The 24544-nt window shown below is 40.2% G+C and overlaps 2 protein-coding genes across 4 annotated transcripts in view; one reads left to right on the top strand and one right to left on the bottom strand.

Moving 5' to 3' along the window:
* Positions 1–415: 415 nt before the first annotated feature.
* TTC17 (tetratricopeptide repeat domain 17) overlaps positions 416–24544 on the top strand; it is a 97402-nt gene continuing 73273 nt past the window's right edge. For 2 of the 3 annotated variants that reach the window (XM_080687396.1, XM_080687398.1), the window contains exons 1-2: positions 416–635; positions 23533–23622. In XM_080687396.1, coding sequence (XP_080543522.1) covers positions 477–635; positions 23533–23622 — 249 coding nt within the window. In that variant the 5' untranslated portion in view covers positions 416–476. Of the gene's footprint in view, positions 636–9492; positions 9533–23532; positions 23623–24544 lie in introns of those variants that run through there. The other variant, XM_080687397.1, reaches the window with a different exon arrangement.
* Positions 19626–20668, bottom strand: LOC308257528 (ribosome production factor 1-like; the record flags this gene model as incomplete). The annotated part of the gene is made up of 1 exon (XM_080687399.1): positions 19626–20668. The coding sequence occupies exon 1, from the start codon at positions 20661–20663 to the stop codon at positions 19626–19628; it is 1038 nt and encodes a 345-aa protein (XP_080543525.1). The 5' UTR covers positions 20664–20668.

Here is a 24544-nt window from a genome sequence, read left to right as displayed (position 1 = left end):
CCCTCTCTTCTTCCTTCCTCTCTGAAATAAATAAAAATAAATAAACCAACAAAAAAGGAAAGTTAAAAAACATAACATCTCTTCCCTTAGGTGCTTTGAAGGCATACCTTTCATTTATCAACTATTTTACACAACCAGAAATAAAGATAAGATAAAAGCCAAGGTTTTATTTTACAATGTGTGTGTGAATCTCCTTTGGCGTAGGCTCCACCGCAAACCACTTTTCTCTCCCTCTGGTTCCCACGCTCCCACGCAGGACAACAATAACAAAAAAGCGGTCTCCGACCTGAAACCAGGTGCGCCAGCCACCGGAGGCCGCCCTTCCCCGCTGCCCAAACCGAGCTGGAGAACGCCTGCGGCGGGCCGTCAGCACCCCGCCGGCTCCTCCTCCTCTTCCAACGCCGACCTCCCCAAGATGGCGGGCGGAGGGGGCCCGCTTCCGCTTCCGGTGCTAGCGGCCCGGCCGGGGGGGCAAGATGGCGGCGGCAGTAAGGGTCCGCGGCCGGTGCGAGCTGCCACCGCGCTCCGGCCCAGGCTGGCTCCTCAGCCTTTCTGCCTTGCTGAGTATGGCGGCTCGAGGGGCCTTCGCCACCACGCACTGGGTCGTCACGGAGGACGGGAAGATCCAGCAGCAGGTAGCGGCTGCGTCCCCCCTGTCCGCCCGCGCCGGCCCTCGCCCTGGGGGGATCCCCCGGTCCGACCCCTGGCTGTCTGGCTCCGCGCAGCCCCGCCCCCGGCCCACCTTCCCACGGTCCCCGCGCCCTGGCCCGGAGGACCCCGGCGCCGCCCCTTCCCCACTGGTGCCCGGCCCTTGCCTTAGCCGCCTGCGAGTTCTCAGGCTCCCACTCCTGGGGCCGCACGCCGCGTGGGGAGCATCGCCCGGCTGTGGGGGTTCGGGCCCTGGGAACATTTTCTCCTGCTGGGGCTTTAGAAACCATAGATTCCTTTTTCTCTGCCTCTGGTTCCCTTCGGGCCCACGCGTCACCAGCGCTCCCGGAGGAAGTAGAAAGCAGGTGGCAGCGCCGGGCTCCAGGGCGGTGACAGCTTTGGCACCCAGAGGCAGGGGGTCATTGCTTGCTGCTTCCCCTCGTCTCCTTCCCCACCCGCTGGCATTCCTGCCTGGCTGTGGTGGTTTCACCTTGTACCGTTACCCAGGTCGGCAGGGGCTCACGAGAGAAGACACTCTCTCCTTCCGAAGGAATGTGTGAAGATGCCTCTGGTGGCGTCCCCTGCATCGTTCAGCAGGCACTGCCCTCCGTTTCCCGGCGCGCTTGGCATTGTGTCTTCACCTAGTTGCTGTAGCCCCGCAAGAAGGATATGCGATTTCCTGGATTCTTGTGCCTGAACTAATTCCTGCTTTTCTTACATAACTTTATGGTTTGCCTGCATTTGGTGGATGCTGATGCCCAAAGAGTACGTGTGTGTGTGTGTGTGTGTGTGTGTGTGTGTGTGTGTGCGCGCGCGCGCGCGCTACAGAATCTCGGTGAACTTAATGGATTTCAACACTCTTGAAAGCAATTCTGAAAAGTTCAGCGAACATTTAGAAAGTGAATGTGAGCCCCATGCAGTTTAGCCCACTGATCTCAAATGTATTAACCATTGTGTGACATGACCGGACCTTAGAGTGGCGTGTGATGAACGGTGATAGGAACGCAATGCAAGGTTTACTTTTGTGTAGAGTGTGGCTCACATTTAGATTTGCCATGGGATGCACATTTTATCTCAAGTATAATGAATGAGTTGAAACATTTAAAAATCAGCGTTGGTATTGGTGAGTGGTTTTCAACATATCTGAGAAAAGATTGACTTCCTATTGGGTGGCATTTCCTCTTTACCTACCTTACACTAGAAAATATTTCCTTTCGTGGCCATGCCAGCTGAGGCTTAAGAAATATGTATTTCAGAAACCCTAGCTGTGACCGGTTTGGCTCAGTGGATAGAGCGTCGGCCTGTGGACTGAAAGGTCCCAGGTTCCATTCCGGTCAAGGGCATGTACCTTGGTTGCGGGCACATCCCCAGTAGGGGGTGTGCAGGAGGCAGCTGATCGATGTTTCTGACTCTATCCTTCTCCCTTCCTCTCTGTAAAAAAATCAATAAAATATATTTAAAAAAAAAAAAAGAAACCCTAGAAAACCCTGCACATTCATCTCTAAGGAAAGATTGAAAATCTTACGTGAGTCCTGGTTACTTGCCCCCTTCTTTCGTTTCCTGATGATGGTTTCCCTGAGGCCCTCATGAAGGGAGACGGAGTTAATTCGCTCGTGCTGCAATTTGGGGATCCCTTCTCCTATTGGCTCTTCTACAGTATTGTTTTTGGCCACAGCTATTTATACTCCATGACATTGGTTTCTCCTTCCCATTTTGGTGTCCTGCCACTCAGCTGAGAAAGTAGCCCATCTGAAAAGGCAAAGCTGATAGAAATGTATTACTTTTATGCTGAACATGGCAATGGGAAAGTAGAATCTGATTTGGTTTTTATTTTTTAAACAAATTCCTTCGTTTTGCACATTGATGTATATGTTTTAGTGGGGAAAGGTATGGGTTGCATCAGAAAGGGAGAAGTCTAAAGAATTTTCTGGATCTCTGCCAAGTCACCACTGCAGTAAGTTATTAGGCTTAAAGTTAGGAAAGCAAGGTTCTTTACTACATGCCTTTTTAAATGACCCTTTTCAGTGAATTTTCCAATGTTTTGCTACACAACATATACTTAGATTCGAGCAATCATAAAAATGTATACTAGAAGAAATAAAGTTGGTGACTATATTGAAACAATAGGAGGCTAGGGAAGGAAAGTTGGATTTAATCAGAGGAAAAGGGTACATGTATAAAGAGTTGGATATCATGGTCAGCTTCTAAGTTCCACTCTGATAGCTGTGTGTGCATTACCCATGCTGCCCTTTCAGCAATAATTTGAATGCAGGCAAAATCCAAACTTCCATTATAATTGTGATTAATTATCACATTTGGATATACTTGTTAAAGAATTGCAAGATCCCTTCAGTATGTAGATTTGAGTATACTGCAGATCTATCCATACATTCAGAAACATAATTAAAAGCTTAGTGTATATATTGTGTCCTACATGACATACCACATTTCTTTTTACTTGTTTTTGGTTATACTATCTGAGTGTGATTTCAATTTTAAAGTTGCCTAATATCAGGGAAAAGGCCAAGGGCAAATTGAAATAACAGATCTTAGAAAACTAGAGTGACAAATACCTTTTGAAACTCTTCCGCTGATATTTAAACCTGTTTAAATTAGATATAATAGGTCATTGTTTTCATAGTGAATGTGGAGAAGTATTTATGAATTAAAAATCAGAGTTGCCCAAGTATAGTTTTAAAGAGATATTTTCTATCATTATAGTTAAAGTTTAAAATACAGTAAGTAGTCCTTCCCAGGAGAAAAGACTGAACATTTGTTTGGTTTTTCTATTTCTAGCCTTACCAGATGATAAAGATAGGCACCCACAAGCTCAGACTGCAGACTCGTGAACATGCACATATATTGGAAGCCCTAGATCTGTAAAGGGGTTGAAATGGGGATTCAGTCAGAGCCAGGAAGCAGACATTCCTTCACAGCCTCCTCATAGTCAAAGCTGGGGCTGCTTCTGGCAGTAGCAGGTGTCTACTAATTGGCATAGCAGCTCAGGAAATTGTTCTTTCCACAGTCCCTGCTCCAGCTAGGAAGCATATCTGTGGTGTTTTTAGGCTCCATGTGTACTGAGCCACCACTGAACTCCCAGGAGCATTGTCCAGGAAATCCTGGAGCTGGGATGTGAGAGAATGCTCCAGTCACTAAGTTCATTTCCCCATGGGATCAGGGGATATCTAAAAAAGGCCCCTTCCTTCCTTATCTTCTCCAGTTCTGTGTTTTTCTCCCAACTTCGGGCTTTGGAATACTTCTGAACCATTAGTGTCTCTGTACCTGAAGATCAGGCCCTCTAATGTTATTTGAGCAGGGTCCTTAACTTGGAGTCCATGGATTTGAACAGTGGACTATTATAATCTAGTCACTAGGAGGATCTACCCTGTGTGTAATCAGGCCAATGGATCTTTTGGTTGACTTCATTGTGAAGAAGAGGCTTCAAGATAAACATTTTTTTTGTTTCATTTTTATGTTCTTTTTGCTTAATTACTAGTGTAGCAACAACTGTTTTCTATTTTTATCAAAAGTGTCTAGCACCCAGCCAGCATGGCTCAGTGGTTGAACGTCAGCCTATGAACCAGGAGTTCACAGCTGGATTCTCATTCAGGGCATATGCCCGGGTTGTGGGCTCGATCCCCAGTGTGGGGCATGCAGAAGGCAGCTGATCAATGATTCTCATCATTGATGTTTCCATCTCTCCCTTTCTCTCTGAAATCAATAAAAATATATTTTAAAGTGTCTAGCAACTCACTTGCATTAGAGATTAAATATATTTGTGCATTAGCTTGAGAGCCTAGCTACTATATATTACATCTTTTTGGGCGGGGGGTGGGGGGTGGGGGGTGGGAATTGTTTCCTGTTCTAACAGATGGATTCTTGAAATGTTACAAGTTTGTTTGTTGCAGCCTATTGAGTCAAGAAGTTGTACTATTAGCTAGTACTGGATTCATTGCTTTAAAATTTTAAGTAAATAGAGTATCATCTTTTTCAGATCTCTTATAATATTTATCTTCTTCCCTCTCTAATCTTAGAATGATAGAATTTTAGATTTGGAAAAATTATTTAATAATATATCATACAACTCTTAGACGAGAAAGTCACCCCAAGTCACACAACTAATGAATGGTATTTAGTTGTAACAATCAGTAAAAATGTATTTATCTGCAGTAGCATACAAGTGAACACTTTGTAATCAGTAAATTTGAAGTGCCCATCCCTTTCTGGTAACACCTACAAATGAAGGAATAAAAATAAAAGCAAAAATAGGACTAATGAAGTAAATATCTTCCCTTTTCCAGTTTGCTTTACCTCTACAACATGTTTTGTGTTGACTTCAAATTGGGGATAGGTGGGCAGGGAGGGTCCCAAATAGGTGTGAATTAATTTACCTCCTATCTATCAAGTAGATGTGTTAGGAGTGCAGATCCTTTTAACTGTTCAGAACAAACAAGGTTTCTGACAAAATGATGCCCTGAAGCCTAGCAGCCTTGGCAAAGATTCGTTTGTTAAGCAACTATTTCAGTAGCTATGGCTAAAGCAGAGCTATCAGATTTAGTTGGACAGACTAAGTCTTTATCTATTGGTTTCTAATAGCTTATAAATGAAGGAGTGGCTTGATTTTGGTCAGATGTTAAGTAATTTGGTTAATCTGGGAGAGAGCATCGATATAGTACCATTAAGCTGACAGCTTTATTTCACAGCTTTTCAAAACTGAACCCATCTTTTTGCCATGGAGTACTGTTTCCTTGTTTATACACTTCAGGGATTTACTTGGACCTGAGAGGTCATGGTGGTTATTCACTAACTTACTAGGCACCTGGTAAACCTTTGCAGTTTGTCCTAGACTTTGGAATCAAAATGACTCTTATTCAATCTACTATTTTTAGGTATTTCCCACTATTATTTTTCTTCTTATCAATTACCCAAGTATTAATTTTGTTTATACTGCAGAGTAGTAATAGGAACTTGGAAATACACAGAGATAAACTATAATTTTAAATACTGTCCCCACTTATTTATTGAACAAGTATTTACTGGCTGCTTCCTTTTTTTTTGCCAGCTTTTTTCCATTGGCTACTATGACACAAAATTCTCATTTTTCTTTAGCAGTGAGCAAAGTACAGCTTTTTTCACTTTTTTTTGCTCTTCTTACTCTACTTACCTTTTAGATCAATGGTTCTCAAATTTTACTTTGTACAAAAATAATCTGGTTCTTGCCTGAATGCAGATTCAGAGGCCACTCAGAGGGTCTAATTCAGGAGGTTGGTGGTGGAGTCAAGGATTCTACATTTTTATCAAACTCCTCAGGAGATTATAATGCAGATGGGTCACAGATCATTCTGGAAAATTCAGTTTTTTACATTGCTCTTCCTCCAACTTCTGTCCTAAAGCCTTCTCTTTTTACTCTTTACATATACCTGGTCAATCTCCTCTCTTCTCAGGACTTAAGTTACCATATATATGCTGAGAATATCCACATTTCTTTCTACAATTCAGGTTTTTTTCTCCAAGTTATAGATTCAAGACCTTTATATTAGCTTTTAATCCCAGGTGAATGTCCTCTGGGTGCTTCAAACTTCATATGACCAAATCTTAACTTATTTTACCCCTACACCTGTGTCATGCTCTGTTTTCCCAAATTTAATGAACGACACTACCATTCACCATCCACACATTTGTCTATGTCAGAAATCTAATTGTCTCTTTTAATTTCTCCCTCTCCCTTAACCCTTACCAACATCTTTCAGTTTTACTTTCTAATTATATCATCTTCCCATAGCCACTATCATTACTGTAATTCAGTAATGAAAATTTGAATTAGAAAATTAAAGCAGGGCATTGTAAAAATAAATATCTAACATTTTGGGAGTATTTAAAGGAATAAAATGGCCCTAGCCCAGTTTGGCTCAGTGTATAGAGTGTCAGCCCGCAGACTGAAGGGTCCCGGGTTTGATTCTAGTCAAGGGCACGTACCTTGGTTGCAGGTTCCCTGGCCCTGGTCTGGAGTCGTGAAGGAGGCAACCAATCAATGTTTCTCTCTGTCTCTCCCTCTCCCTTCCACTCTCTCTAAAAAATCAATGGAAAAATATCCTCGGGTGAAGATTAACTAAAAAATAATAAGTAAATAAAGCTTAAAAAATAAAGTAATAAAATGAAGTCATTCCACCTCCATTCTATTAGAGTAATAATTAGACTATTAGACTATTACCTGCTCTATGAGGGGAGTGGCTATATCACCTTCTCTGCACCTCCATCATTTCTCATGCTGCTTAAACACATAGGCTAGTTTCTGTTGAGTGGATGATATAAGGAAAGGAGAGAAAAGGTTCCTGCCTTTTAGGAATTTACCATTATTGGAATGAAGCGTAACCATACTCATTAATGTGCTAGTCATCTGGAGACGAGCCTAAAGGAAGCCTCAGATGTCCGAGAACCAGCACTCGGCCTTCAGAAAAGGTGCTGTACACAGGTGAGAAGAGCCACAATTTCAGAGATTACTCTTCCTGTCTACTGGGATCAGGTTGTGTGTGCAAGGGAAGTCATCCACTCCGTCACTGATGTCCAGAAAGTCACCTTTACTGCTCAGACATCGGAAAGTATGGAGAAGCAATAAGAGACAATAAAATAGTGACAAACAAGAAAAGCAGGGAAAAAGAATTGGAAGGGGCAGAGGCAGAGAGATGAGAAATGACAGCTGCACTGTTGAGGAGGGTCAGGATCAGCCGTGGGGCTCAGCAGTTGTAGCTCAGAAGCAGTGGTGGACGTGAACAAAAGGCAGTTTGACCGGGAGGAATAAGAGGGCTTGCCAGCCTGTCAGGTCAAAATTGAGAATAGCTTTGCACTCCAAAATGTAGGGAGCAGGGTGTGAAAAGGACTGGTACCTCGGCTGTATTCCATGATGGCAAAGCAAAGGGAATTCCTCAGTAGAGTGGCTTTTTTTTTTAGCCAGACACCTCAAAAGAGTCACTGTACACAGTTCTTCCCTGTCTTTGCCTAGGTCTCTTCATCCGGGCATTTCCTGTCAAGATACACGGGGCCTTTCATGTCTCCAGATTCAGTGCCCAGTTCTGAGTCATCTTAGCTCAACCTCTTAGCAAGCCAGCATTTGTCCTCAGATCTTATTGCACTATTTTCTTACATGGCTTCCAGGACCTACACTCCTGGTTCTCCTTCTAAATCCCTGGCCATGACTTCTCATTCTCTTCTGCGGAATTCCTCTTTTCTCCATGAGCCTTAAATGTGGGTGCGCCCCTTCTCTTCCCTCTATACCTGTGCTCGCCAGATGATCCTATGCAGTCTCATGGCATAAAATACCATGATTATTCCGAGGACTCCCAAATCATACCTGCGGTCTCCCCCTGAACTCCAGACTCAAATATCCAACTGCCTGCCGAACATCTACACCTGCTCCACTGGCATTATATAGTAATATATATTTCATTGCTTGCTTTCTCTAAGAACATAACGCAGGGCCTAAAACAGTGACTGACATGTGGTATAAATTCAGGAAATACTGATTGAGTGAAAGGAAGAGAATGTGCCTGTCTGTGTGCAAGCAGTTACACCTGTAATAGCTCCTGCATGTCATCTCCGCCTACTGAAGAGCCACCATCATTTTAGTAATCTGGAGGAGGGAAAGTGTGTTTACTTTAAAGGGGATAAACCAATTCCTTCGGAACCTGTGTTGTAAAACCGTGTCTCAGATAATCTCCTTTCCTGTTGAGTATTTGGATATACTACCTCCCTAAAATACCTTTTATGATATGTTCAAATAACTCACATTTTAGGTTGTGGCATTATTAAAGTAATTGCATTTATAAATTTAGGTAAGTTACTTAATATTAAGGAAGTTCTTTCATATAAACATGTACAAAAGGAAGATTTATTAAAAATTTAGTCCTGGCTGGTATGCTCAGTGGATAGAGCAACGGCCCACACACTGAAGGGTTGCAGGTTCAGATCCCGTCAAGAACAGATACCTGAGTTGTGAGTTCACTCCCCATCCCCAGGTGGGGCACATGTGGGAGGCAACCAGTGGATGTGTCTCTCACATCAATGTTTTTCTCTCTCCTGCTCCCTCCCCTTCCACTCTCTCTTAAAAGCAATGGAAAAAATATCCTGCGGTGAGGATTAACAACAAACAAACAAAATTTATAAGGTCATGACAATTTTATATAAGCCAAAGTATATATTTGCTTTCAAGACACACTACTGGGCGTTCACACTGGGCAGATCATACTGTGCCTCCTACATTTGTTTAGTCAAGTAGTAACTACTCCGTGAATCTAACTTTAGAAAAGAACTCACTCATGCATTTTTTACTAGCCTCTTCAGTCCTCACTTTCCCTCTGAGGCACTTAGTTATTTTTTAATTAAAATCAGGTGACTGCCAAGAGGGAGCCTAATGGTCAGTCTTTTCCACTTGAGTGGGGAGTTGAGATGGGTAATTAATCTTTAGTAAAACTCAAGGGAGTAGAGTACCTGCCAAACATGGCCAAATGTTGTCAGGAACGTTTTTATTTGAGCAAGTATTTGCCCATTAACACTTGGCTGGCTTAGCTCACACAGTCTCCACCATGCTTGAGTGATTTCTTTGTTAAGTACTTGGAAGACAACAGTGAGGGAGATACTGCCCCTGCCTTTATAGAGTTTGTATTTGATGCAGTCATACAGGGAAGTGACTGTAATTTAGGATTTCAACAGGAAACTTTTGTTGTAATAAAACAATTTAATGCCTGTATTTCACTGAACATTTTACCAAGTATTTTCCTATTATCTCATTTTTATTCTCATACAGACCCAGAAAACGTGGGTATTGATCTCTTATGAGTAAAGAAATTTAGGCTGAATGTGGTTAAATTCCTTGCCAAAGGCCATGCAGGTAAGAAGTTGCAGAATCTAAACCTAAGCCCAGATTTGATTCTAAACTCTGTTTTCCTTGCTGCAGTGCTAAACATTGGTACTAACAATAACAGAAATTGTGTAGTTTAATTTGTAAAACAAATACAAAAATTAAAGATTTTTTTCAATTTTATAATTGAACTTAAAATTATAAAATACATGCTCATTGTTCAAGTTTTTTTTTCAAGCTACTTAGTATGTTATAAAATGAAAAGTGAAAGTTTTGTAACTACTCACAAACCTTCCTGGCAGCAATCACGGAATTAGTTGTGCATTCTTCCAAAAAGTTCCTATTCATTTGCGCGCGCACACACACACACACACACACACACACACACACACACACGTTTGTTCCAAACACACAGCTGGAAACATTACGTCTCAACGCTATCGTTTATTCACTTAATAAGACTTAAACATCTGTCCATGTCAGAAATAAAAAGCTAACCCCTTCTACCTTAAGACCACATAGTATTCAGTTGCATAGATGTTCTGTGACTTATTTAGCCATTTTCCTAGTGAGGGACATTTAGATTGTTTCCAGGTTTTCCCAGTGTTGCAGTGTGAACATGGTCATACATATATCTGTGTGTGCTTCATGAATCTATTGAGTATGTCTGTCTGTAAGATAAATTCTTTGAAATGGAATTTCCTGGTTCTAAGAATGCATTATATTTCATTTTCTTAAGTATTGCCCACCTGTCCTCCTAAGGGACTGCATGAGGAGTGTTTGAAAATATCCAGCAGTGTTTGGACTATATAAAACCTTTGTTCATAATCCAATTCTAGTGAAAAGCCATTATTCCATCCAATGCGCTTCACCTAAAGTGTTGCAGCCATAAGTAGAAGTCTGGACAAAAGGAACCTTCAGTTTGGTTTTACCTTCATAGAAAAATTAAACCTTTGTCATTAATGCTTATTTCACACTTGCTGGGATTGCAGTCAAACTGGAGGTTCCCCCCCCAACCTTCTGCCTAGGTTGATACTACTAATGTTTTGATGAGTAATCAAGTTAAACTTTATTCAGTTGTGTCTTTTTTAGAGCAACATTTTCTAGCTTGAACAGCAAGTAATTTCCTGGCTGTTGAGTTTGCTATTACCTGAGTAATGATAAAGTTACTAAGATTCCATTTCTGGCACTGATTGTAGTGTCACTTTTCCAATATTTGGTTAACACATCTGCCTCAGCTTGGGCTGCTATAACAAAATACTGTCAACTGGGTGACTTAAGCAACAGAAGTTTATTTTCTCACAGTTTTGAAGGCAGGAAATCCAAGATCACTAGGGTCAGATTCTGTTGAGGCTCGCAGATAGCTGCATTCTTGCTGTCACAGGGCAGAGAGCAAGAGAAAGTAAGCTCTCTGGTGTCTCCTCTTAAAAGGTCACCACTCCCATCCTGCAGGGCCCAACCTCATGACCTCATCTAAACTGAATTACCTCCCAAAGGCCCATTCTCCAGTTATCATCACTTTAGGGGTTAGGGCTTCAATGTATGTATTTTAGGAAGATACAACTCAGCACCCATCAACTAAAAACTTGTAAGCTGTCATGTTTTTTATTAATCTCCATTATGTCCAGCATTATTTCTGGTACTTAGTAGGTGCTTATATTATTTTTCTTATACTGCTAAAAATCAGTAACTGAGTGATTTAAAACAACACCAGTTTATTATTTTACAGTTCTGTGTGTTAGAAGTCCAACATCTATTTCACTATACCCAAGGGGACAGAAGCAGTATATATCTTTCTGGAGGTTCTAGGGGAGACACCATTTCCTTGCCTTTTCTAGTTGCCACCCACATTCCTTGCCTCTTGCCTCTCCCCCCCTTTTTTTTTCAGATCATGAAGTAGAGGAAATATATAATGGTGTGCTTTGATATTTTAAACAGAGGAAATGTTTAATGGTATGTTTTGATATTATTTTAAACATCACCAAACCTAAACAAACAAAAACACCTTTAAAAAAAGGAACAATGGTATCAATATGAAAAACTTGATAGGTCACTGTTGCTTCAAATAAAAAATAATAACAGGAACAAAGATGGTGCAATGATTTTGCCAACATCAATCATTACTTTTTTAATAAAAGGCTACAGAAATTAGTTAAATTGTAAAAGCCAGTGGCATTGACACAAAGAAGAATTACATTCACTTGTGGGATACTTCTGGGAAAATGGAAATTCTATTCCAGAGATTGATTATTTGAGAAATGTTAGCAAGTTCCCAATGAAGGGAGAGGGAGGGGTTTCATAGGAAATTAGGATTTCAAGTGCTCAAACAATTGATATTGTTTATCTCTATTTCAAAGGCAAAGTCAGCCTGTTTGTTTGTTTGTTAATGCTCACCTGAGAATATTTTTCCATTGATTTTTAGAGAGAGTGGAAGGGAGAGGTAGAGACAGAGAGAGAGGAACATTGATGTGAGAGAGACACATTGATTGGTTGCCTCTCTCACGTGCCCCGACCAGGGCTGGGGACTGAGCCTGCAACCGAGGTACATGTCCTTGACCAGAATTGAACCCAGAACCCTTTAGTCTGCGAGCTGATGCTCTATCCACTGAGCCAAACCAGCTAGGGCAGCCTCTTTATACTAAATCAAGAATAAGCAGTGTCTAAAATATTTGCCCTGACAGAATTTGCTCCAAGGTGCTTATTATGTTTTTTCCTTTTTTCTTACTGTTGTGGCTGAAGTTTATTTATAGTTCAATATACTTGATAAGTAAAAATGATACTAAGATAATTTTTTCTTTTGTATGTATACTATGTGTGTGAACCTGGATCTTTTCTACCTTTTAGTCTACTTGTGGGTGTTCATGAATTTTTTTTTTAGTTAAAAGTTTTAGTGAAAGTTCGTAACACAGTTTTAAAAATTACTGGGCTCAAGGGGCCAGCTGGTAAACTACATCATCAACACTGTGGGCTTCTTTGCCCAGTTCAGCGAGGAATTAGGTTAAGGAAACATGAAAAGAGATAGCAGGCATATCCTGGACCCAAGGATAGTTTTGATTTCTCAATTCTCCTTACTCTCTTTTTGCCAGAGGTGTTGGGGAAGCATCTGAGATGACCACTGGTAGCAAATCTCGTACAGCCTTCTTTCGTAGCATATTGGGCCACTTCCCTGAATATACCACCAGCCATGCCCATTTTATTGAGGGGGAAATGAGTGTGCCAGCATCCCAGGGATACTGAGAGAAAGACAGTGACCTCAAAATGGTGTTTGTGGGAGCTGCGCCTGTGCTTCTCATTGTCCCAAAGTGCCATCAGTTCACTTGCTTCTGAAGCTGTCACCAAATCTGTTAACAAAATTCAACTGAGTAAATTTGAAGATCTAGTTGGTTCTATTATGTGATTCATAAATCAGACAGCATCCCATTTAGTAACTAGAAGGGCACTCTCTCTTGGCCCCTTTTTATTACATCTTCAAAGCCAGCAACATTGCATCTCTGACCATTTCTCCTTAATCACATCTCTCTCTTTGACTTCCCTGTTCCACTTTAGTCGTTATTATAGAACTGACTACTTTTATTTATTTTTAAATATTGTTTCATTTTAAAAATTATAGTTGACAGAGCTATTCTCCTTTTAAGGACCCTGTGATTACTTTGGGCTCACTTGGATGATCCAGGTTATACTCTCTGTCTTAATTAAGGTAATCTGAATACCCACCTTAACTCTATCAGTTACCTTAATTTCCTTTTGCCATGTAACCTAATATATTCAGAGCTTCTGGGGATTGGGACATGGACATTTATTAGACCATTATTCTATGTTTCATAAATATTTGCTGCTGGAATGAGAATCACTTCTGAGTTACATATAAAACAATTCCAACTGTTTAGCTACATTGTTTCTGTAGATATTTACAAGAATATCATAACTACTGGAATGATAAATACCCATGACTCTTCTGTCTTGATTCAGTGTTTCATTCTCTTTCCTTGAAAATTGTAAATTGTCTACTTTATTCATGTTTTTTGTATAGTTCTTGGTTACATAAATCAGAAAATGTAGGCTAAAGGTACTTTTATTAGAAGTTGTTCATGTTTAAATTGAAAAATTAACTTGACTATCAGTTAGGAAAATGGTGATTATTTGACATGAATATTCTCGCAAAATTGGCTGTAACACTACATATCCAAATCCAGATTATAGCTATATTAGAGGCCCAGTGCACGAATTTGTGCACGGGTGGGGTCCGGCCTCTGGGCCCCAATCGGGGCGGATCAGGGCCAGGCCTATCAGGAGTCGGAGTCGGTGGGAGGTTGGCCCAGCAGGCCCTTCCCCTGATTGGGGGGGGGGGGCAATTGGGGGCGGGGCCAACTAGGGGGAGGGGCACAGGAGGTTGACCAGCCGGCCCCACCCCCAGATCAGGCCAGTTCGCCAGCCGCAGTGGGTGTCATAGCAACTGGTCATTCTAGTCATTACGGCGTTTCGGTCGCTGGCTTTTTACATATATAGGTAATATACTTTAAATACCTAGATTATTTCATGTGACTTTAAGAATGTACAACTGTGTCTTCCAGCAACTATGCAAATAAAAAGGTAACATCTAATTTAGGGTAAGACTTTTAAAACTAGAGATATAAGACCATAAAAATTCATGAGATCGTCAGGATTAGATATTTTTGTTTATTTAAAGTTTATATTTAGTTTTGATAACTTGGTAGCTTACAAAATTGAGACTGGCTTTGAATTTATCATTAAAATACTGGACAAGTACTCTAGAAGCAAAAATGTCATCTTTAAAAAAATATTTCCGAAACTCACACAGTTCATAATAATAGTGTTTTAATGATCTTATATAAGGAAATGTTTCTAGTGAAAGATCTGTTCATATTAATATAAAAGTTTTGACAATTATAGGCAGAAGCCTGTGTACTTCCCTCTCAAGAGCTAAGGCTGACTGTTATTTTGTGAACTTGCAATTCTCTAGACCTGGAAGAAGTTGTGTGTAAAGTGGGCAGACTCTTCCGCCTCCCTCATCCCATCCTTCTAAAACTCATTTCCTTGCCACTATATTAGTACTAGAGGCCCAATGCATGAAATTCGTGCACAGGTAGGATCCCTAGCGGCTGTCAGCTGGGAACTCCCTTCCCACGGTTGGCCAGCCAGCCCGCCCCCTGGTCAAACTCCTGGTCGAACTCCTGGTCTAGGGGACAATTTGCATATTAGGCTTTTATTATATTAGTATGATGGGGGTCACAAAGGTGAGGGCTCCTTAGATGATTAATTGAAAATGGCAATGAACTAGATTTAAGATCAGGATAAAAATCTGAGGGGAGGGAGATAAGGAACAAGAAAATACAATAGATGTTGCCTTTTTGAAGTGTTATGCCGGCCCTCACATCTGTGAGAGGAACTTTTTCTCTATAAATATACAAGGAAAAGCTACAAAATTGTTCCTCAGACCTGAGCTTACACTTGTCATTAACCAATGAACTTATACGCATATGTGCATAGCTCATGGACAGACAGTTGTGTGGGGAAAGCCTGGAGGGAGTCAATGGGGTGGGGAAGGGAATATCTGTATACTTTCAGCAATAAAAATAAAATTTAATAAATACATGTTGCTTAAATATATAAGATGGCCCGTAGATAGCACTTAAAAAAGAAAAAGGGAACTACTTTATATAGTTAAGTAATATGTGTTCCCTGTAGAAAAAGTCAGAAAACACAAGAAAAGAATAATTGTTACCCTCCAAAGTCCCTTTGCTGGAAGCTTCAGAATGCCAAAACTAAAAACGTCAGAGTTTGGAGTAAGGAAAGGTTTATTGACCAAGAAGGCACCAACCAAGAAGATGGGGACCCTGGTAGTTCCTCAGATCCATTTTAAGAAATTACAAGATTCAGGCTTCTTTTATGTCAAGAGAAGGGAAAATAGGAGGGGCTATTTTTGTAAAAATTCAAGCCCCACACAGAATTCCTCTAATGATTAGCTTGTCCAAAGCAGGAGCCATAAGGCCATGAGAACAATACAGGCTTGAACAAGTGGAGTCAGAGAGACAGCATTTCACTGGTTCATAATCATCCAGAGTCCACCAACTGGAAACTACCACTCACGAAATATGATATATGAAATCTCAGCTGGATTTAAAGGATATTACCATAACTTTTCACTATTTGTATAAAATAAGAGTACATAGATTCTGAATATTGACTCATAGTGGGCCTGGTTGAGTGGATGGTGTGGTATTTGTAATCTAAGAAGGAGGGGTGTTTGAAAGGAGAGAAATTCGAGCTGATTGACATTTGCCAAGGATAATTATCATGTCTTACAATTTAAGAACTTGAAGATACCTCAATAAAAATATATGTCAGGCTATAAATCACTTACTGCTAACCCTTATCTGGCGAAGGTCCATGCCATTTGCTGCCATGTAAAAAGAGAAACACAGCTGTCAGTGGACTCCCTTCCTTCTGCAGATCACTTTATACCTCCTCCAGCTGCTGTATCTTGTTGAACTAAAATCTTCAAGGAAATGAAAAGTATTTCCTTATATTTGAATGTTGGCCAAACCTATGCTATTCAAATATATAAAGCCCTGGTTATCGAGTATCTTTTTAATCTAAAACTAAGACTATACTTTAAATCGGGGGTGGGGAAACTTTTTTCTGCCACCGGCCATTTGGGTATTTATAACATCATTCTCCGGCCATACAAAATTACCAGCTAAAAATTAGCCTGCTGTATTTGGGTCAAACAATTAACTCACCCCTGATTTGTTGGCAGGGCCAGACATTCCCTACCCCTGCATTTAGTTCTCTAATGTAAACCTTCATTTATCTCATTCTTTTATTCCTCTTACAATTCTCCAAATACCAGGTAATCAGACTGGTTAGGTATTTTGGAATAGGAATGTCATATTCCCACTTTCACTCTCACTCCAATTTTTTTTCTAAAAAATCCTCATTAAAAAAATACTTTATATAAAGTTACATAGTAAATAGCCACCTCTTGAGAAATAAAGTTGCAAAGTAAGCAGGCTTTCTTTGGCTTTCTTTCTTTTTTTTTTATTTTTTCCAAGCTAACTACATCATTTTATTTTTTTTTAATTTAATAAACCTTTATTGTTCAGATTATTACAATTGTTTTTCCTTTTTCCCCCCATAGCTCCCCTCCACCTGGTTCCCACCCCACCCTCTGCCCTTACCTCCCCCCGACTGTCCTCATCCATAGGTGTACGATTTTTGTCCAGTTTATTCCTGCACCCTCCCATTCCCTTTCCCCCTGAGAATTATCAGTCCACTCCCTTTCTATGCCCCTGATTCTATTATATTCACCAGTTTATTTTGTTCCTCAGTTTTTTAATTCACTTGATTTTTAGGTTCACTTGTTGATAGATATGTATTTGTTGTTCATAATTTTTATCTTTACTTTTTTCTTCTTCCTCTTCTTAAAGAATACCTTTCAGCATTTCACATAATACCGGTTTGGTGGTGATGAACTCCTTTAGCTTTTTCTTATCTGTGAAGCTCTTTATCTGACCTTCAATTCTGAATGATAGCTTTGCTGGGTAGAGTAATCTTGGTTGTAGGTTCTTGCTATTCATCACTTTGAAAATTTCTTGCCACTCCCGTCTGGCCTGCATAGTTTCTGTTGGGAAATCAGCTGACATTTGTATGGGTGCTCCCTTGTAGGTAATTAACTGTTTTTCTCTTGCTGCTTTTAATATTCTCTCTTTGTCTTTTGCCCTTGGCATTTTAATTATGATGTGTCTTGATGTGGTCCTCTTTGGATTCCTTTCGTTTGGGGTTCTGTGCGCTTCCTGGACTTGTAAGTCTATTTCTTTCACCAGGTAGGGGAAAGTTTTCAGTCATTATTTCTTCAAATAGGTTTTCAGTATCTTGCTCTCTGTCTTCTTCTGACACCCCCATAATTCTGATGTTGGTACGCTTGAAGTTGTTCCAGAGGCTTCTTACACTATCTTAAACTTTTTTGATTCTTTTTTCTTTTTGCTTTTCCGGCTGAGTGTTTTTTGCTTCTTTGTTTTTCAAATCTTTGACTTGATTCTTGCATTCCTCTAGTTTGCTGTTGGGTCTCTGTATAATATTTTTTATTTCAGTCAGTGTATGTTTAATTTCTAGTTGGTCCTTTTTCATATCTTCGAGGGTCTTGCTAAATTTATCGGCCTTTTCTAGGATATTCTTGAAAAGCCTTATAACCGTGGTTTTGAATTCTATATCCAGTCGTTTGTTTTCCTCCATTTCTTTCGTTTGTGATCTGTTTCTTTGTCTCCGCATTTTTGCTGCTTCCCTGAGTTGGTAGGGTAGCTTTGTGTGCTAGGTTTCCTATATGGCCCAGTGGGTCGGCCTCCCCAGTTAACCTGAGGTGGACATTCTTGGTGCACCCCTTTGTGGACTGTGTGTACAGCCTTGTTGTAGTTAAGTCTTGATTGTTGTTGGTATCACTGGGAGGAATTGACCTCCAGGCCAGTTGGCTATGAGGATCAGCTGTGTCTATGCTGGGAGAAGTTTGGTGCTGGAGACAGCCTTATAGGATTAGACTTGCCAAATTGCAAAAGCTTCTGTGCTCAGCTTAGATGGGGCGGAGTCTCAGGGTGGAGCAGACAGTCTTGGCTTCCTGTCAGCCCTGCTCTTGCGCACGCGCCTCCAGACCTCTGCCTTCCGCGGCTCCCCTGAATTTCCACCTGACAATCCAGATTCCCCCCATAAGAGCGTGGGTCCCCAGGGGCTCGCCCAGAACTGGGGTTCAGTGCAGTCGGAACTAGGGTTCAGTGCAGTCAGGAGCTTCCGACTCCCTTCCGCTAGGGAAAGCCTGCGGCAACCTCCACATTCAGCCTTCTCTGCGAGCACTCGCGCGCGCGCCTCCCGACCCCTGCCCGCCGCGGCTCCCCCGGGTCTCTGAGTCTCCGTGTGCCTTTCTCTCTACCTGACAGTCCAGACTCCCCCTGTATGAGCCTGGGTCCATGGGGTTTCGCCCGGAACTGGGGTTCAGTGCATTCGGGGGCTTCCTTCCCCCTCTCACCAGAGAAAGTCAGCCAGGCACTTGCACCTCCATACCTCAGCCCTTTGCCGCTCCTCTGATTCTCCGTGAGCTTTTCTCTTTCCTTCTAGTTGTAGAATTTCCACTGAGCCAGCCTTCCTGTGGTTCTGGATGATGTCCGTTCTGTCTTTTAGTTGTAGTTTTGAAATTGTTGTGCGAGGCAGCAGTTTAGGTGCTTACCTATGCCGCCATCTTGGTTTCTCTAGCCTTTGGCTTTCTTATGTATAGCTCTTTTGTAGTCTAGCCACTGGCTGTAGCTTTTACATTTTCTCCTATAAAAATTTTGGTATGTTGTAACATATCACAAATATATATCACATTGTAAAGAAGATTGATGGGCTTTGAATTTAAATTGGTCCAAATTCAATTTATTATAGTAGCTTTCGTATATACCTGTTGCGAATTTGTTCAACTACTATTGAAAAGAGAAGCAAAATTTTCCACCTCTTATTGAGATAAACAACATTTTCCTTGTAGGCCTTTGGTAGGTGTGATTATTTGATATAGATTTACAGCTCAGGTGGCCGTGTATAGGCCTTGCTATTATATTTTTAGTGCCTTTTAAATTCAGAAAAGTTTTAATATAAATCTAATATAGTGGGAAGGCCAGGTAGTAGTGAAGGGATTTCATCTTAAAAGCAAGACCAGGAGAGGTGATAATTATGTAACTAGATAATGGTAATTATGTAGTTCAGATCAATGCAATGAAAGTATGAATGGAAATTACTTGTGACTAGCATCTCTTTTTCTTCTGGCATCTCCAAGATGGTAGAATGAGCAAAGGCAGATAAGTTTTATTGTAGTCACTCAACATTGTCCAATTGTTTTCATTTATATAATTAAAGCCAAGTTTTTTTCATGTTGTTCTTATCCCCTCTTTTTTTTTTTTTCCACCCAAATGACTTTTATTTGTATTTCCTACAGAAAGTGAGTGGTAATTCATGGCACTCCATAATTTGTCCAGACACGAAAGAAGGTATATGAAATCAGTAAATGCCATTTTGAAGAGTCTTCTGTTACAAATTTAAGATAGGCCTGTTCTGCAAAATCCAATACTGTTCCTTCAGTATTTTATAAATGGAATTTTCTTCTACTTGTATCCATTTCCCAGTGCTTATGGACCCATTTATATTCACCATATTTAGAATCAAAGGTTCCTTTCTGAAGAGATCTTAATTTCAAGGTAAAACGTGGTCCAAGTTCCTGAATTCCCACTTTCTTTTCACTCTTGAATATGTATCTGTGAAATCTGAAGAAGATATAATCCCGTTGATTGTGGAATGTGGCAACCTGCCTTCCAATAAACTGAGGATTATGGGGAAATAGAGATGCAAACATTCGTCCAACAGAATGACCCAGCCGAGTTGTAAAATTATTCAGAATTATTTCAGGTACGTGTTCTGTGGGGTCTTTGCCTCTTCTCTTAATTTCTTTACGCAGACGAACACTGCTCATTTTAAAATGAGCAGTTGGTCCATTTGGCAAGTGACTCAGAATTAATCCATTTGGTGTTTTACGATCTTCATTAATAACGATCAGATCTGTGAAATCTCTTGAGATGCACTGTGGAATAATTCTTTTCAGAGCCAGTCCTCTTCTGTAGTAAACATGTGAGTTTGGTATAACTGTGGAAAGCTGTTCACAGAGTCGTACTGTTCTCCCATGAGGTCTATCTGATGTTGTAATGAGAATCTTGGGAGAAGTTTGTCTGTTGAAATAAGAAGCAAATTCATCTGTAGCTTCATCATAAGCAACCTCTTCATCATTAGGGTCTACTGTGGTTTCATCATATACTCGCTGGTTGTCAATGGTCTTGGGTATAGGCTTTGGTGGAGCCTTGTCACCAAGAGCCTCTCTCTCTTTTTTAAGTTTTTTCTTAGCTGCCAACTTTTCCTTCCGCTGCTGCTGTTTCCACCGCGTGAACATTAAGTGTCGCCGCTGTTTGTTCTTAATCTCCAAAATGCTGAAGCCTGGAGGGAAGGCAGACGCTTTCGGGGCTTGGCCCCCGCTTTCCGTCGCCCCATCCTCAACGACGGCAGCCTCCTGAGGTTCTTCGGCAGCGCTCTTGCGCTTCAGGCCTTTCTTTCGGCTGCCGCCGGTCTTCTCCATGATGTTTGCTCCTTGGCGTCTGTACGGAAGCCTTTTTAAAATAATTTTTAATGGGCTCTCATATTTACCAAGGCTATCTTCTGCAGGCAAAAAGTTATCTCCAAAATCAATTAGTTGAGCAGATGTCAATTTCTTAGAGGTTACTAAAAAATAGTTTCTTCTCAGAATGGAACTTCCTGAAGGGCTGGTATATAATTTGACAACCCAACACTATGAGATAGCATGAACTTCATTTTATCCCTTAGGTACCAAGAACAGTCAGTGTCTTAGATTTTTCTGAAATTCCAAAGATGTATATAAATGTGTGTGAATTGTTTTTCCTTATTTTAAAAGTGTTATGTGTATATTACCAACAATTTAAAAATAAACATGTATATATAAAATAAAAGCATGAATACACCTCTCCTCTTTATCCCATTTCCCAAAAGACACCACTATAAGCCGATTTAGTTTTGTGCATACACAGACATGTATACATCTATATCTATAAAAGTATACACACAATTTCTTTTAAAAATCATAGTATACTTATTATTCTTTATTGTTTTTAGTTAACTATACCTTGTGAACATTTTTGCAGGACAGTAGATCTAGCTTTCCATATCCCATTCCATCGGATAATGGATTTCCCTATTTCCTTATTGATGGGTTATTAGGTTATTATTGTGGATTTTTTTTTCCAGCTAAAGGTCTTATAGTGAGCATCCTTGTATATATCTGCCTGCTTGTTTAAGAATGACTATAGGATAGTTCCCTAGAGTTTATATTTCCAGGTCAAGGGATATGTACTTATAACATTTTGATTATGTTGTCAAATAACCCTTCAAATAAGAATAAATTTATAAGCCTGCTATCAGCATATGAAAGTTTATTTTTCTACATCTTCAATGACATAGTTGCTTGTTTATGATTTGGAGAACATAAGTTATAAATAATAAATCTCAAGGTTATTTATATTTTTCATTTCTGGCTTCCATAAGTCATTTTCAAAAATTGGTTCTACTCATACAACTTAACAAAAGGATAATTAACAATACAATAAAAAAAATGGGCAAAGGACCTGAAATAGACACTTTTCAAAAGAGGACATAAAGAAGGCCAAGAGACATATGAAAACATGCTCAAAGTCACTAATCATCTGAGAGATGCAAATCAAAACGACAATGAGATACCATCTCACACCTGTCAGAATGGCTGGTAAGGATGTGGAGAAAAAGGAACCCTCTTACACTGCTGGTAGGAATGCAGACTGGTGCAGCCACTGTAGAAAACAGTATGGAGTTTCCTCAAAAAATTAAAAATGGAACTCTCATTTGACCCAGTAATCCTACTTCTAGGAATATATCCAAAGAAATCAGAAACACCAATCAGAAAGGATATATGCACCCCTATGTTCATAGCAGCACAATTTACAATAGCTAAGATTTGGAAACAGCCTAAGTGCCCATCGGCAGATGAGTGGATTAGAAAGCTGTGGTACATCTACACAATGGAATACTGTGCTGTAGTAAAAAAGAAGGAACTCTTACCATTTGCCACAACATGGATGGAGCTGGAAAGCATTATGCTAAGTGAAATAGGCCAGGCAGAGAAAGATAAATATCACATGATCTCACTCATTTGTGGAATATAATGAACAATGTAAACTGATGAACAAAAATAGAGCCAGAGACAGAGCTCAGATGCTCAAACCTCAGAGGGAAGGTAGGGGAGGTTGGGGGTAAGGGGGAGAGATCAACCAAAGGACTTGTATGCACGCACATAAACCTAACCAACAGACAGACACAGACACCGGGGGGGGGGGGGGGGGCGGGGGTGAGGGCATGAGTGAGGGTGGGGGAGAGGCAATGGAGGGATAAGGACACATATGTAATCCTATATAATAAAAGGCTAATATGCAAATCAACCGAACAGTGGGACGACTAGTGGCAGACGCTTAACACAGGAACTGCCCCCTAGTGGTCAGTGTGCTCCCACAGGAGGAGCGTGGCTCAGCCAGAAGCCAGGCTCCTAAGCCATCAGTCAGACATCCCCTGAGGGCTCCTGGGCTGCTAAAGGGCTCAGGCTGGGCAGAGGGAACCCCGCTCCCCGTCCAGTGCACGAATGTTGTGCACCAGCCTCTAGTACCTTAAAAAAAAAAAAAAAAAAAAAAGAGCCAGAGGGGAAAAAAATAATATTTTAGAATATAATAGAAGTAATCCTGTTATTTGCAGATTTTTAATATTTCCTACAACTTTTGTGATATCATACTATATTAGTACAGTTTTGGTAATATTATTATACTTAAAATCCTTTTTTTCTTGAAATATTAATGTTTATTGCATGTAATATATTTAAGATCATTTTTCTTGAATAATTGGTGTTTCCTGCATGTAACATTATTGTATTTAAAATTGTTTTTTGTGAGAAAAAAAGAATAAAGAAAAAAGAAAACATTAAAAAAAGAGGAAAAAAATTGGTCCTTTTAGTACTTTCCTTTTATTGCTTCCAAATCTGTTCCGATATGGAATGTGATAATCAAGACAAGACAATCCCTTTTTGTTATTACAGATGTGAAATATCTTTTAAGGAATTTATCATCCGTTGCCAAATACTTCTCATGTTGAATATTTCTCATCTAACCAGTCAAGTCAGAATATTCACTTCAAAAGCTTGCTCTTTCAAGTAGAAGTTCAAGGACAGCTTTTGAACCTGTCATTCTCCTTGTTGAAATTTATATATGATCAGTTTTGAAATAACTCTTGAGTTTTATTGAGCACCTAACACTGGTTATAATGGGGATTGAACAATAATTTAGAGCATATTAAAGGAAACTTTATTATGTTAACAATATCTGAGCTTTATTTATTTATTGCTTGCTTTTTTGCAGGTGGATTCACCAATGAACTTGAAGCATCCCCATGACTTAGTCATATTAATGAGACAAGAAACAACAGTTAACTACCTCAAAGAATTGGAGGTGAGGCAAGTGGGCATGCAATATGCAGCTGAAACTTGTTGCATTTCACAGGAGTTATTATATTATGAACGTAGAAACATTCAAACCTGTAAAGAATTTTTGTGAGTTTTTTTGAGCCAAACTGTCAGCAATTGCTGGGATGCAGAATCTCAAAGGATTGAGATAGTGCTCCAGAGAATGGCATTTTTTTTTTTTACCTATTTTTATACATTTTAATCAAAGGAGGAAACATAGGTGGGTTACGTGAAATCCATTGATGATAGATTAGAGAGGCTGGAGAAAGCAAAGCGGGGGGGACCTCTGGGATTGGATAAAGAGTAAAATGATAGGCACATAATTCTTTTTACTTAGGTAGGTACAGGATACTTAACAGTCAACAATTAACATGATAATAATAACAATGAATGAATTTGTGGTATCTGTCCTGGCACCCAGAACATTTGGCTGTGCCCTGATGGGTCTGGGAAAAAGGGAAGTTAAAAGTTACCCTGACATTTCAGTGATATGTTATTTTAGATGCAAAAAGACAATAAGCTCAGTTAAGGTAAAGATTGACCTTGTCAGGGAAGATACCAGCCTAGGAGTTGACTACCCACCATAACTGCTTTTAGTTAAAGTTTAATTTCAGACCATCCTTGTGGTTACTTTAGATTTTAGAGTTTGCAAGATTTCCATGTAGGCCTTCCCTGAGCTTGCCAATAGGTATATTTATCAGGCTTCATGCTTGGAAGCTTGATCTGTTTTTTAAAAAACAGTGTTCAAAAGATGCAGTGGTACAGAAAATACTTTTTATTTTCAGATGTATAGGCACATTTTATACGTTTAATGCTATCCCATTTTTTAGGGGTCATCCTATATAATAAAAGGGTAATATGCAAATTGACCCTAACTGTGGAATGACCTGGAACAACCAGTCACTATG

This window comes from Plecotus auritus (assembly GCF_963455305.1).
Source record: "Plecotus auritus genome assembly, chromosome: 9".
NCBI lineage: Eukaryota > Metazoa > Chordata > Mammalia > Chiroptera > Vespertilionidae > Plecotus > Plecotus auritus.
Note: the sequence above shows the minus strand (reverse complement) of the source record. Positions and strands in the feature narration are given on the sequence as shown.